Source organism: Gekko japonicus, unplaced genomic scaffold (genome assembly GCF_001447785.1).
Source record: "Gekko japonicus isolate JY-2015 unplaced genomic scaffold, Gekko_japonicus_V1.1 scaffold266, whole genome shotgun sequence".
Taxonomy (NCBI): Eukaryota; Metazoa; Chordata; class Lepidosauria; order Squamata; family Gekkonidae; genus Gekko; species Gekko japonicus.
This window is the reverse complement of record NW_015166428.1, coordinates 702,855-718,607: the sequence shown is the minus strand read 5'-3', so window position 1 is coordinate 718,607 and position 15,753 is coordinate 702,855. Positions and strand designations below refer to the sequence as shown.

Below are 15,753 nucleotides of genomic sequence, written 5' to 3'. Positions count from 1 at the left end.
CTCAAAAGTTCATGCGCATGGGAGTCATCCCTCCCCCGCTCGCCTTTTTCCCATTCAGTGGGGTGGGTGCTATCTTTTTCTTTTTAATAAACGCTTCAAAACTGACTCACATTCATAATTGGTCGTTCGACCTCGCTTTCAGCTTTCATTTCTGCCGCTTGATCTCCTACGCTTGCCCCGGTCAAGGTCACTAAGTCCATTTGGTCTCACAGCACAGAGAAGTGTCGGAACGAAGAGGCGCCTCAATTCTCCGGCATTTCACCCTCAAAGAGGCAACCTCTTATAAGTTACATGGCCAGGGTCCCTTCGCCGGGCCCCTGGGGGGGTAAGTGAGCCTGCACACCCCCTCCTTCAGCTGGAGCACAGCTTCACCCCCGGAAGGTCCAGGAGGTGGGTCTGCTAGCGCGCCGCCATAAACCGGAAGTCCTGGATGCAGTATCTAAATGGGGTGGTGGGCTTCATACATGAACACACATGAAACTGCCTTATACTGAATCAGACCGTTGGTCCATTAAGGTCAGTATTGTCTACTCAGACTGGCAGTGGCTCTCCTTTCACCTGGGGATTGAACCTGTGACCTTCTGCATGCCAAGCAGATACTCTACCACTGAGCTACAGTCCCTCCCTTTGTAGATCCAATATTCCTTTCTCTTCTGATGCTTTGTACTGGGGACCTTTGGCAGGTCTCTACTTCTTAAGCACCCTTTATGTGATACAAATGTCAGCTCTCATCTACGTGCAGGAGTAATGTGTTAGACATATGCCATCAAATACTTTCTATATATGTGCTGGGCTTCCCAGCGTCTGTGCACTCTACAGAGGATAAAGCAATCAGTGTAGGTTCTATATAATAATTCTGTAATGTTGAAGTGTCCCTAATTCGGTCAGATTTGTCTTTCATCTCCCTAAGCCTCTATCTGAAGAGAAAGACTCTAAACAAGTTTTAAAGAGTAATCACGATGAACACTTTTGGGTGAATCTACAGGAATTATTTTTAAATTGATACCCGGTCACTATTTGAATGCAGGGCTACAGCCCTCTGCTGCCACCTGCTGCCAGCTTTCGTTTCCCATTTATATCCTCAAGATGGCAAGGGAGAGGGAGAGGGAGAGAGAAACATCTAAGATAGCAAATCAGAAACAAAATTAACATACCACTGAAATATTTCAATATGGGTGTGCCTATACCCCCCAAATAGATCCACTTTCTGACCAAATCAAATGACAGGGGCAAGGGTTTGCTTTGCAGTACTGTAATATACTGAAATAATGGAAAGTCAAAACTATTCTTAGCCCAGCAGCCCAGTGGTCTTGTGTGGCTGCAGTGCACCCATATTGAAGTAAAGTCAGGATCATATCAGGGAGAACTAAAGCAACATTTTAGCCTACCATCTCTGAATCTCTACAAAAGTTACCTGTCACTTTTATTATTTAAAAACAAGCAGGAAAATAACTGCTATTTTAAACCTCTCTGAGAAGGTTATCCTATTATATTACAATGCAGTAACAGCAGATATCAGCCACGCACTATTAACATAAAATGCTCCAAATGTTAAAAACAGAAACAGAAAAGCAGTTTAAAAGCAACAAGAAATTACAGCTGTCTTTTTAAAAGGGCAACATTCTGAACAGCTTTAGATTATATTTCTGGAGAAGTTTTAGTTCTGAAAACGTAGGAAAAAACATACTGGTATGTTTACATGCCACTCTGGTATCTTGTTTAAAAAGGGCAATTTGTTATTTCGTCTTGAATAAAAGTGATAGTGGAAATCACCATGCCAGCCAAACCCATGCTGTCATAGTGCAGTCTCATATAAAGGACATAACAACACTTTAGAAGGATAGCTGTAATGAAAGACCTCCAGTTGCTTATCTCACACGTACATACCTACACTTTCTTATTTCTTATTTCGCCCTTATTTCTTATACCGCCCTAACCCCCGTTGGAGGTCTCTGGGCGGTTTACAGAGAGGGTGCTAATCACATTTACAAGCCAAGAATCATTAAGAACATAAGAAGAGCCTTGATGGATCAGACCAATGGTCCATCTTGTTCAGTATCCAGTTTCTAGGGGAGGAGCCGTGGCTGGGTGGCATGTCCAGTTAAAAGGTGATGTGATAGGACCTGGAGAGCAGCTGCCAATCTAAGCAGACAATACTGATTTTAGGGGAGGGGCTGTTGCTCAGTGGCAGAGCATCTGCTTGACATGGAAAAAGTCCCAGGTGCAATCCCCAGCATCTCCAGTTGAAAGACTGCGGTAGTCGGTAATGCGAAAGACCTCTACTAGAGACCCTGGAAAGCTGCTGCCAGTCTGAGTAGACAATACTGACTCTGAAGGACCAATGATCTGATTCATAAGGCAGCTTCATCATATGTGTTCTTATGGTGGACCAGATACCCCTGAAGGCCCACAAGCAAAGGCACAGAGGCCAAAGCATCCCTATGTTCTGCTCCCCTCACCAGCAACTACCATTCAGAGATATAGTACCTTCAGACATGGAGATCCCCTCAGCCACTGGTGGCTAATAGCCATTGCTGGACCTATCCACCATTATTTTCTCTAATCCTCTTCTACATCCCTCTAAGCTAATAGCCATAATTACATCTCACCAACTCACACAAGATTTTTGCTGTGCATTGGAATTCTATCATGCAAAGCACATCAGTCTATAGACAAAGAGAGTTTACTGTAGACCAGTGGTTTTGCTACATTAACAAAGACCTCACCATAATCAATTCAACAGCAATTCCAAATCCTGCTCTTTGGATACTATTTTCATTAAATAACTATGCATTCTTTTTTGCCTTATTGTATTTATAGACTTATTTAGGGATATCTCTTTGCCCAAGAGTATGCTTACAAAATTGAGTGAAAGAAAATAACAAAGGAAATATTTGTGCTGGACACAACAAACATGTTTTTAGTCAAAGTATGTGTATGCATATGGCCATCTTGAAGTAGGAAGCCAACAAGGAAACTCTACGATACTGGATTTTATTTCCAATTAATGGTCTGATACAAGGCAATTGGGGTCAGTAAAGAAAAAGAAAATTACACTTAAACCAGGTTTCAAGGGTGACTCAAGGTTCTATCTGAAAACACACCACATGTACAAATAGCAGCTTTACATTATGATTATTGTGTCCACCTAAAAATAGAAAGATGGTGTGTGAAAAGTCAAGGTGCAAATGTCGTCATAACAAGTGAGTCCTTCTCACCTTCTTTTTTCTTTGACACTGCATAGATGGTTGTGTTGCTTTCTATTCACAGAGGAACTGAAGAAGCTGGAACAAGAAAGGCAAGCCCTAGAAGCTACCATCAAAGAGAGTGAATTTGAAGAAGGAAACTATGGTATCCGTGGATTCTTCAGAAAAGCCACCAAGCTCAACAGGACAAAGAGGGCATCCAGAAAGGGCAAGTTCTGAACCTGAGGGGGGGGGAAGGAGTTGAATGGTCAGCAGGGCTACAGCCTTATCCTCCCAACACACCTCCCCCAGTCTGGCTACGAAAATTGCACAGGCCTTTAAAGGGATGGTCACAATTTGGCAGGTTATGCCTTCCTTTGAAAGCAAGGCAACTTCCTAACTTCTAAGCAGCTACTGTGTATTTTAGGTTTTAAAAAGCAGGGGTATGTTACCTGATATGGACAACAAGAGATAAGGGCTGCTTAGGTTTTTCTTCAATACATAGCTATAATAGTTTTGAGCAGGGCTTTTTTGGTAGAAAAAGCCCAGCAGGAACTCATTAGCATAATAGGCCACACCCAATAGCATAAACTCATTAGCATATTAGGCAACACCCCAAACAGCACAGCTCATTAGCATATTAGGCCACACCCCAGTTACCAGAGGTCATCCAGCCACACCCTCCTTTTGCTTCTTATTCTGTTTACTTTGTTTATTGTCAAAACCCAGGGCTTTTTTTGTAGCAGGACTTCTTTGCATGTTAGGCCACACACCCCTAATGTAGCCAATCCTAATGAGTTCCTGCTGGGCGTGGCCAACTCGGAAGCCAGGCAGAACTCCGTTCCTGTGCGTTCCTGCCCAAAAATAGCCCTGGTTTTGAGATGACTAATGAGGTTCAGCACAGCCTCTACTGGCAGAACATTTTAAAATTCCTTTTAAAACCTCATATTTTCCTCAGTCAGGTATAATTATTTTTTTAAGTTCTGCCTGTACGGTAGAGCCAAATGCAATGCAAGGCATGTTATGTCAGAAACACTGTTTTTCTAGAGCTTTTTGTAAACATTAAACTGCAGATCAAAGTGATGATTAGCTTCCAGTGAAATTTGTAGCCACAACAGACAGGACTAGGATGACAACTAGCTTCTAAAAGGGCATTCTCAGAACACAGAATAATCAAAATAGAGAACTTTAAACACTAGTATGGAAATTAAGTAGGATTTGTGTGTGTGTGTATGCATATTTTGTTTTATAACAGTTTTTTAAAACTGGATTTTATCATTTGCCAATAGCATCTTGATTTGGGTTGAATCACTGACAAACAAAGAAATGTAATGCCAGGGATTCATCCCAGATGCTAGCTTCCTACCTTTCAGGTTACGTTCTCTACCTCACACCTCACCATCAGGTGAACATCAGAGTAGCATATATTGCCAACATATATCATCTTATAGCCTTTTTAAAAAAACAAAAACAAGAAACCACCTGACCAAATCTAGTAAAAAATCATGGCAAGTTACAAAAGATATTGGTTGCCACTCACTTTCCCTAAATTCCATGTTTCCTCCCACTCACCTTTCATTTTCCTCTTGCACAGAGCAGGCATGGAACACCCTTTGCTCTTGAACCTGAAAATACATGATCAACAGCATACTACAAAATACCCATCCTAAATCCTTGCAACACTCACATGCTTAAGTATGCACATCTCGCTGCAATCAATAAATTACAAGATTGAAATTGTGATGTGGAACTCACTTTCCAAGATTGTGCAGAAAGGCCCTGACTGTATTCTCTCACTCGCTCTCATTTCAGCCAGCAGCATTAACACAATCTCTTCCATACACGTGGGGGAGTTCAATCAACGGCTGCTCGAAGTTAGCACTCAGTTTAAAAAGAAGCAGGGGAAAGGCACCATTGATGTCTGGTGGCTGTTTGATGATGGAGGTAAGCCACTCAAAAGAAAAAACCTGTTCAGCCAATGGAGGAAAAGAGAATAATTTAAATATTGGCTAAAAGGACTTAACATGACAAAACGTTAGGGGGATTCATAATTATACTAAATAATAAAAGTAGTCTACTTGTTATAACACAGTGTTCTAATTGGGCTTTTCTTGCATATATTTGATTTAATTTGTTCAACCAGGGCTAATTCTTTTAATTCCCTATATCCTCACTCTTCGAAAAAAGTGGAAAGATTGTAAATTAAGGATCTTTACTGGTGGAAAAGTTACTCGCCTTGAAGAGGAGAAGCTAATGTAAGTAGACTTTGCATCCTCCCCCCTCACCACCCAAACAGAGTTCATACGCTTCTATTGCTTAGTCTTTGCATATAGTGCAGGTGGAAGAAATTGATAGGACTAATAGTATTATCAACTCTCACTACCTAGAAATTAACTAAGATAATATATGTGTGAATACTCTAAAACATTATATAAATACTTATGAGCAATATCACATAACCCTGTGCATTCTTATTTATTTATTAATTTATATACTGCCCTCCCCATGAGCAGACTCAGGGCGGTTTACATCAATTATAGTATAATACCATTAAAACAATCATTTAATAACAACTTACAGATTTTATTGTAAAACGTCTTAACAGTTTTTATTGTAAAATATTTTCACCCGCTTACAAAATTCCTTGTCTGCTATTTTAGCAGTACTGACCGCTGATGTACGCTAACAGCAATGCTAAATAGGGGTTGCTCAGCTCTTTTCAGTACTAGGAAATGTTGGTGGAAAGTTACATGATCTTGGAAAAAAATTAGACCGCTTCTTGTCATGTGAAGCTCCTCAAAGCTGCAGATTCTGGTGTATTTCCCTGGCAATTTCTCCAGTATTTAATTTTCAGCTAAACCAATTAGCTTACACTTTTCATACTCACAGAACTCTATAAATGAGAAGCCCTAATTAAAGCACTTCTGATAGATCTGAATATTTAATTAACTTAGTTTAACAAGGCTCACAGAGCGACCCTAAGTGGAGTTAAACCCTCCTCAGCCCAGTGGACTTAAAAGGGTGTGACTCTACTTAGGATGGCAGTGCCAGTTGCTTTTGTTGTATATCAAACTATTGATTAATGACACTTTAAAAATGCCCATCCCCTTTCCTTTGGTTTTCAGGATGGCTTCACTTTTAAATAAATTCAGAATAAAATTTGCTGACATCCATATAATTGGTGACATCAATATGAAACCCAACAAAGAGAGGTAAGAGTTGCTTCAGAAATAAATTATATTTTAAAACAGGAACTGAAATGAATGAAAATATGATTCACTTATTGTAATTATTTTCAACCTGAATCAGGTTTGGTCCCAAATGTCAAAGTGAGGTTAGACTCTTTCAAAGGGGATTCTTTGAACTGTATGCCCAGTGCATGTGGATTGGATTTTGAATTTCAGACAGCACTGCATTTTCCTATAGTACCCACCATTTTGTTGTTTTGCACTATATTAATATATTGAAAAAATTCTTCAGTTTCAAAATATATAGAAACAGGCAGGAAAAATAAAATGATTCATTACAAAGCACTACAAACAGTTCAGACAGCACCTTTTGGGACTCAGAAGTGCAACTATACAACAAAACCTGAAGAAAAGTGGTTTCACAAACAGCAGATCAAACCTTCATAAAACAATGAGACAACAATCCTTGTCCTTGTAAGACATCTGAAATTAAAAAGTAAACCATTCACCATCAGAATCAGCAACCATTTTAAATGCCTGCTTGGCAGAAATGCACCCCATTTTCCAGGCTTTTTTGCACTCTTATTTTTGTTGCTTGTGTGCCCTATTGCACTGTTGTGTTTTCCCCCTTTTTAGCACTTCTTTTGCTCCCTCTAGTTTTTGCTTTTATATTACACTAGGAACAGAGCCTGTTGTATAAAAGCAATACAACGAGCTCTAGAAAGAGCCCCCCCACAGCAGGCGTGCCAGGGCCAGGCGTGGGGAGAGCAGGGCACTGCTGCTACCGGTGCTGCCCCCCCACAGCAGGCGTGCCAGGGCCAGGTGCGGGGAAAGCAGGGCGCTGCTGCTGCCGGTGCCACCTCCTCCTCCAGGCGGTCTTGGCCTCTTCCGAGTGCACCACGGCAAAGAGGCGAATGCCGTTACCTGGCATGTATTCTGCCACTCCTCCGCCATTGAGAGTGCCACCTCTCGCTTTCTGGCCACACGTTCCTGGGTGCACGTCAGTGACCACCAGGCTTCTGCCACTCTGGAGAGGCCTGCTCAGGCCAGCCTGTGCACTCAGAGCCTTTGTCTCTCCGGGCTGAGCGGGGTTGACTCCTGCCCACCGCCTTGGAGAGACCTCTCGCACAACACTGAGGCCGAGATGCTGGCCGCCCCTTCTGTGGGCGGGACTCCAGCAACGCAGCTACTGGATTGGCACACCATTGGAGTAACAGGTCAGAGAGCCAATGCTGTGGGAGCATGTGGAACAGAATTATATATAAGGAGAGAATTGTTGTAGCTCCTGCATCTTTCTATGCGGAAGAGCACTCCATCGGATACCAAAACAGATTAATGATCCCATCTAAAAATGAATTAAGAGAGCAAAGCTGCAGTTCATAACTCAACGCACCCCTAAAAAACCCTAGGAGCTGAAGACAATTACTTTGTCAAGGGAATAACTATCTTTAAGTGAATAAGGTGGTTCTAGGCTGATCTTGCTTTAGTTACTTAATAAGCTTACAGAAAGCCTAAAAAGAAAACTTGCTTCATTGGGAACATCCTTGCTTCAAGAAAAAGTAATCTCTTTGTTCCTTTAGGAAAACAAGCAAAACAAACATAGGAGATATTCATCCTAATGTTCCAGAAGCTAAACACTATCCAAAGAAAAACAGACTTGATTTTTCCTTTTTAATAACCTACATGAGTACTGACATGGATATGCAGATGAACCTTGCTCCTGTCACACAAAACATGAAATTGTCATAATCATAAATAATAACTGACATACAACTATTAAAACAACTCCAAAACTCATTTTGGCATGGAAAAGAGTGTCCTTTATTCATCACGGGCACTTCCCAACAGTCATAAAAAGATGTCCACCTATCTACTGCAGTAGAACTGCTTAGGGACAAGGTACAAATTTAAAATTCTATCAAAACCAAACAGACTGGTTTGGCAAAAGTCCATGTTGTGACATGCCATGCTGCACAACCAGTGGTGGCTCTACAATGCCACCTCATCTCTCTGAAAAGATATAATTTATAGAATAGTCTATAGACGCAAGCCAATATAATCTTAGATACAAGTTGCCCATTAATTTCAGTGCACTTAAGCATCATCTGATGCCAGCCCAACAGGGCGTTTCACTGTTCTAAGACCATGGACACCAATGCATTTACAACGGTGTAACGCTACTTAGGCTGGTAGTGTAAATCTTTCTTTCCACCACAGTTTTACAGCTGGTTAATTATTATGTTGAATGGCAACCTAAAAACATGGTGCTTTGCAGAGGAACTTTTTTTTGTTTATGTAGTCGTGACTATAGTACTTTGATATAACATTATAACAAAGGTAATGTGAGATATAAATGGACTGCAGTGACACGTGGACCTGCCTAGACAAAGTGTAGGCAGCAATGCTGCACGGATTTAATGGAGCATAAAACCTGATGCAAGGAGTTTAAAGATTTTGAATGTAATTCAGTTACAATTCCACAGCCAATAGACTGTGTTCTACCTGAGAATAGAATATCTGTGGGGTAATGAGTGACAGTCTTGCTGTGAGGCTTCCCTTATAATTTCTGTTCCAGCTGGAAATTCTTTGAAGAGATGATTGAACCATACCGCCTTCATGAAAGCTGCAAAGATTTAACAACTGCTGAGAAATTAAAAAGAGAGGCTCCATGGAAAATCACTGATGCAGAGCTGGAAGCATTCAAGGAGAAGGTAAAGCTTTACTGCTATTACTTTTGACACTGTGCGCTGGTTAGCTGAAAAAGAAAATAGCACATATGTAATCCGAGAATAGTTAAGGCAAATCTGGTGGGTTACAAAGAAAAGGGAGAATGTGAAATTCACTGGCTTTCAGGAAATTTGGCAATTAGTTCCTCACATGGCAAACTTCAGAAAGGAAGAGTGATATTTAGTTGAAACCATCATATAGTGCGGATGCGTGTATAACAGTATTACTAGAAAAAAATACCTGTAGACAATATTATTTATCTATAGCATTTGTCCACCATTTACTCTACCCAAGGGTACTCAGGGCAAGGTACAGCGTTTAACGTTAGTGCTCATGTTAGCATGTCCTGAGCTCCTTGTTTGAGTCAGAGCCTATACAAAGCAGTGAAGAATAAGAGATCAAATAGACAAGGGAGATATGTATGCTGCAAAGTTTTTGTATCAGTGTAACAGCTATGATTTCCCCTAAAGAAATTCAGGCATTGCAGTCTGCAGAGAGTGCTGAAAAGTATTTGATCCTATGTCCCCTTGACAGATCTGTTTCTTGGGGTTCCATGGGAATTCAAAATAGCCTTAAGAAGAAGGCTTACTCAGTTTTTGGTCTAATTTAAATCACAGTTGCACTTCCTCTGATTTGCCACCTAGTACCAAATTGAGGGTGGGGAGTGTGGCTGAAGTTTGCTGTTTGGTAGGAAAGTTCAGTTTGTATAAGGTATACTACAACAGACAGAGAAGAACAGATCAACTGATACATGTGGAATTGATTTCAGTGCTGAATTCTGAAAGTGTTTTGTATTAAGACCGGCCCCACACAAATTAAGCATCCAAAGTAGACCCATTGGAATTGATTTCAGTGCTGAATTCTGAAACAGTGTTTTCACACAAATTAAGCATCCAAAGTAGATCCAGTTATAGGCACATGCTAACCATATAAACCTCATTAGCAAACATAGGCTGCGGTCACACGGTCATTTTGATCGGGTTTCACCAATGTTCCCTCTTGCATTTAAAATTGCTGATCAGACAGCCGCATCCATCTCCCGCACTGAAGTGGGCTCAGTCATGCAATCCTCCTGGTTTCCTAGTAAGTTTTCCTACACCCGGAAAATCAAGTAGCTTCCGGATATTTGCGCTTTGAATCCAAGATTTCACCGATCTGGACAGCCATCTCTCGCAATGATCTTGATTAGGTCATATGAATGTCCTTCTTGCTATGGTGTTGTTTTTTTACAAGCTTCCATCGTTGTGCACATGAACAATCCTGCACTGAATAAATTCAATGTATAAACTTTCAAGCGTACATAGACTCCAGCACTCAGTTGTACGTCACCAGTTAATTTTGTTTGCTGTTTTTTTTTGGGGGGGGGACCTGCAAGAATAAGGGCGTATGGTGAGTCCCAGTGGGAGCAGTGATTCGGCCATGTGAATATGCACATGCACAAAACCATTAAAAAACAAACAAACAAGCCATGCCGCCCAAGCGGCAGTGCGGCTATCTGAACGGTGCCTGGAGCCTCACTGCGTGATGCAAGAGGTTCAGGGAGGGATGTATGGTCATCTCAACCCAAAAAAAATATTCCTGGTCAAAGCTACAGCTTGCCGTGTGACCACACCCATGCTCTGCTATCCAGGGGAAAGACCTATTTGAAGGTAAACTACATTTTATTTTGTATACAAATATACCTCTCTTAAGTAAGGGAGAAGTCCTTGCTACAAGTTCCAGTGGAAGCTACTAAACAGTTGATTTTCAGTAGGATCGTCAACAGGGGAGAGCATAAGATTAATTGTACGCACTCAAAAATTAATCCAGCCCTTTGGCACTTTGAGTTAGATTTATTTACATAATTATTGTACTTCATAGCCATCAGTATGTCATTATGCAGCAAACTGAAAATAAATTTTGTTGCATATTAATTAGACAGCAATAAGAGAAATCAGAATGCTTCATGTTTTCCCTAAGCTTCTTGCCCACAATCTGCTACCCGTATACTTTAGAGGCGTCACATTAAAATCAATAGTCTTATCTAAAGACAAGGCTGGTAAGTGCATAAGGGCCTTATGTGAAACAATGGTTTATCAAGAGGCATGCCAGTTTTAACATTTTCATGGTCAGTACACTCAGTCTCATTCATGTTAGCAGAAGCCACCCTTTATCCACTGTGTTCTGATTTTTGTTGTTTGTTTGTTTTACATTTAAATAGAGCTACCGCCAGGTCCATTTGAACGAACTCCTACAAGAACACTCTAGGGCTGCTAATCTTGTTGTTCTGTAAGTTTACCAAATTTTAAACCTGCATGAGCTTTAGCAGTTTATTGCAGTTCAGAGTCCCAAGGGCCTGGAATTTAAAGCCCTTCAGAGGAAGGAAAGCAAAGCACAGGCTCGCTAGATAAGATTATGTTACTACTTAATTATTTTCATAAATATACATTTTTATCTGAGCAGGTAGAAAGTGAAAAGGGTACTTTAAAATGATGCTGCCTCTTGTGACAACTTCAAATCATACCCAGGGCTAGAAATATTTGATTCCATGATGTTCAAGCACCTAGAAGTGATACGTTTTAGCACCCATGAATTTTGAGGGGAATATTAGTACAGCTCAGACTTATTTACTGATATAGTAGTAATACATTCTCTTCCATTCAACAGGAGCCTTCCAGTGGCAAGAAAAGGAACTGTATCTGATCTCCTCTATATGGCTTGGTTAGAAATTCTCTCAAAGAATCTGCCTCCAGTTTTACTCATCAGAGGCAACCACAAAAATGTTCTAACATTTTATTCTTAGCAAGCAACACCTGGAATGCAGCATATGCAGTCTGCTCACAAAAATGATGCCACACTACGAAAATGCCACAGGGCATCAGCACCTCAGCTTTGGACAAACTCGAATACCCTAGATGCTGAAAAAACATTTTAGTGTTACTACCCCATAACTCCTGTGATCCTAAAATCAGGGGTCTTGTTGTAGAAAAAGAGCTGCCGGAGCTCATTAGCATAACTCATTAGCATAACTTATTTGCATATGCCACGCCCCCTGACATCACCGGAAGTGTGTCAGAAGGCCACACCCCCTGACATCTCCTAAAATCATAATATTGCAGTACAAGTACTCAATAATGAACATACAATATGTATCCATCCTATTCAGTGACAATAACTGTGGACTGAAATTTCAGTTATGTAGATCCACAGGCCACAAATAAAGTACACATAAACAGACTCATTTCAACAGGTTAAATAATCACCTGTTGGACTGTGACTACATTGAGGTAAAAAAACTATCTATAAATTTTATTAATAAAAATATGAAGAGCTATTTTAGAACAGTCCATAATAGTTTCCCCATGTTCCTTGTGTGCTAGACTAGGACCCAAGACAAGACCTTAACTGGAGCCACAGAAGCAGACAGAAGTCACTCGTGATAGGATCTAGTTGCCTGTGCCCCACCAGACAGCCATTAAAGGGAATGGCACTTGATCACTCTGCCAATTGTCTCCCTTATTAAAGCCCCAGGAAGTCCCACACACTTCCCTCCCAGCCAGCTGCATCATTTGGTGGCTTGCCAGTAATATCTGATTGCTTGTTATTTTTCCAGTTAATATTATTGACATCCACCTTAATGACAGCAGCACAGCTTTAGTTTATTATGGTAGCAGTGGCTAGAAGGGAGAAAGGGATACTGGGCATGCTTGGTGCAGTATTTGCAAGGCAGGACACTGTCTTGATGGGGTGCTGTAGTGGAGTACTCACTACTCTCTTCCATTGTGGGGGTCTTCATTTGCTAACTCACAATAGAAACATGTCTTAACCATCAGTGGCTGTTACTGAAGAGCACCAATGTTGCGGAGCAAGTTGTGACAGCATTATACAATGGATGCCAACTACTTTGTTCCTACAGAGCTCCTGTGATTTTGAAAGTAGCACAACAAAGGAAAAGGTGCAGCTTTCCCCATTGGCACAGCTCCATGTTACATCTCCTGCGCATGCACTTTTAGCAAGCTTGCTAGGGCTCTCTGTTCACCCTTATCTGCATCAGTTTTATGAGCATAACCTTCTACTGGCACAGGGAGCAAGATCAATGCCCCCAAGAGAGAGTGAGCACAGGATCTGAAGTTGAACTATGCTAACCACTCCTCCAGTTCTCCCACACCATGCCCCAAACCCCGCCTATTTTTCCTTCTTGTACTGGTGTTTCGCTTCTGCTGGTCCAGGCTTCCTCCAGTGCAACAGCTTCACTTCACCAACAGGCTTCTGTGTTCTGTTGGTTCTGGAGATTTGGTTGCAATTTGACTTTTATCTTACTGGTGTGATACAAGAGTTAGGATCACATCACAACTTAATGTAGATTGAAATGAATTGTTGAAATACTGTATGGCAATATACCGCAATCATATTTAATTGCTATATAGAGAGTTTTCAAAGTAAAATTAATGAACACTAAATTAACATTTCCTAAGATTTCATCTGAACACTGTCATTTCTCTAGGGTTATTATTTCAATAAATGTAATGTAATTTTTGGTAATTTGTCATAGGGTCTTTTAATAAACTTGGTATTAGTTTTTAATGTTTGTTTTAATCTTTTTTGATTGGATAAGTATTTTAATTGTTGGGTTTGCCATCACTATGTTGAGCATTTAAACATTAAATAAACTGAAGTGAATCAAAAGCTCTGCTCATCAGTATTGTCCTTATTTCACATTTTGCATCCTGTCGATTTCAGATCGTATTGAAATTAAGATATTCTCAAGTTTACTAATTAAACATATTTTGCCATACAACAGATGTACTTGATTAATGTTACAGATGAGTATTTATTCTGTAAAGGTAAAGGTTCCCTTGCTCGAAAGCCAGTCGAATCCGACTCTAGGGTTGCGGTGCTCATCTCCGTTTCAAAGCCGAAGAGCCAGCGCTGTCCGAAGACGTTTCCGTGGTCATGTGGCCGGCATGACTAAACACCAAGGCGCACGGAACGCTGTTACCTTCCCACCGAAGTGGTACCTATTTATCTACTTGCAATTTCTTGCTTTCGAACTGCTAGGTTGGCAGGAGCTGGAACTAGAGATGGGAGCTCACTCCATCATGCGGCACCCGGGTCTCGAACTGCTGAACTACTGACCTTCCACAGCCTGCAGTTCAGCGTCTTAACCACTTGAGCCACCGCAGTACCTATTTATTCTGTAGGAGCTTTCTTATAGCCAGAAACAATTATTGTCCTTGTAGAAGCATCATAGAGGTGGCCTTGTTCTTACAGCAAAGAACATCCTGTCTTCTCTAATAACACACCAATAGCCCTTCTGAACTCTGCTACTAGCAATGTGCCTTTTCACCCTCATGTTTGGCATTACCATTTGACGATGTGATGGAAATGGCCTGTACTGGCTGGAGTTCTGAAAGGGGTGAACTTAACTTGACCAGACACATCTCTCCTATAGCAAAGCCTCAGCCACTGCCACCTCCCCAGCAGCTATGTAGGAATTATGTCTCACACAGGTAGACAGCTGTGAATACTCTGTCACATAGGATTCATACACACAAGCCCTTGTCCTTCATTTACATGAGTTCTGAATTTGATTAGGATCGTATTTTTCCTTTCACAGGATTCAGTGGTTATCTCTGCAACCAAATAAGTTTGGCTATAACTGCATACTTTGATTCTTCTGGATTCTTCTGTGTTTGGGACTTTACCTTTTGAGAGCACTGCACTTTTGAGAGCATTATTACTTAAGAGGCATCCATCAATCTGTGCTTTGTTTCTGATCACAGTGTTCTGATTTGCCCTAAGCTAAGATACTTTGATTCTTCTGGATTCTTCTGTGTTTGGGACTTTACCTTTTGAGAGCACTACACTTTTGAGAGCATTATTACTTAAAAGAGGCATCCATCAATCTGTGTTTCTGAACACAGTGTTCTGATTTGCCCTAAGCTAAAACAAGCAAGGAAAGTTGTTATTTGTGCATACTTGAAAGCATACCCTTTGTTATTATCAAAAATATTTACTGAGGGTCTCACAATCCAAAGTTCTTGAGGTGGTTAACGAAATGAAGCATAAAACCATAACACAAGTGATAAAAGAGATTGAAAGCTTATACCCTGAAGCTCTTGTTGGTCTCTAAGGTGCTACTGGACTCAAATCTGACAAGAGATAAAGTGACAGATCAAAATGACACTAAAAATCTCCCAATGGAGTACTAAAAATAACCACTAAACTAATACCAATACTCAGTATTCGTATATTCTGAGAATTCAAGGTTAAAATAAACAGGAGTGTGGCATCAAAGACTAACTAGATTTTATTCCAGTGTAAACTCTCACTGGTTAGAATTTACTTCATCAGGTACATTGAGAGGTAATAATCAGGTAATCATTTTGCAGACAAATTTACAGTCATAATTGTGGTGGTACAAGAAGGGTTGCCAGCTTGGGAAATTCCAAATTTTTTTTGGGGGGGGGGGTGGAGCCTGGGAAGGGAGTTCCATAGAGATATGGTTCAATTGCACCTATGCTCTTAAAGCTGCCATTTCCTTTAGGGGAACTGATCTCTCTAAGCATGGAGATGATTTGTGATTCCAGGAGAACCCCAGGCCCCACTGAAGAGGATGGCAACCCCAGGTGGGGAGGTGGAATGATAGGCTGAACATTTTTGCTGATATATAC

The 15,753-nt window shown here is 40.9% G+C and overlaps 1 protein-coding gene across 1 annotated transcript in view; it reads left to right on the top strand.

The window, feature by feature from the left end:
- The window catches only part of SLC12A1 (solute carrier family 12 (sodium/potassium/chloride transporter), member 1), a 57,979-nt gene extending 46,097 nt beyond the window's left edge, over positions 1–11,882 (top strand). Inside the window, exons 20-26 of the mRNA XM_015411783.1 lie at positions 3,271–3,418; positions 5,005–5,129; positions 5,329–5,440; positions 6,311–6,397; positions 8,949–9,084; positions 11,301–11,368; positions 11,747–11,882. Coding sequence (XP_015267269.1) covers positions 3,271–3,418; positions 5,005–5,129; positions 5,329–5,440; positions 6,311–6,397; positions 8,949–9,084; positions 11,301–11,368; positions 11,747–11,882 — 812 coding nt within the window. The remainder of the gene's footprint in view (positions 1–3,270; positions 3,419–5,004; positions 5,130–5,328; positions 5,441–6,310; positions 6,398–8,948; positions 9,085–11,300; positions 11,369–11,746) is intronic.
- Positions 11,883–15,753: the final 3,871 nt, after the last annotated feature.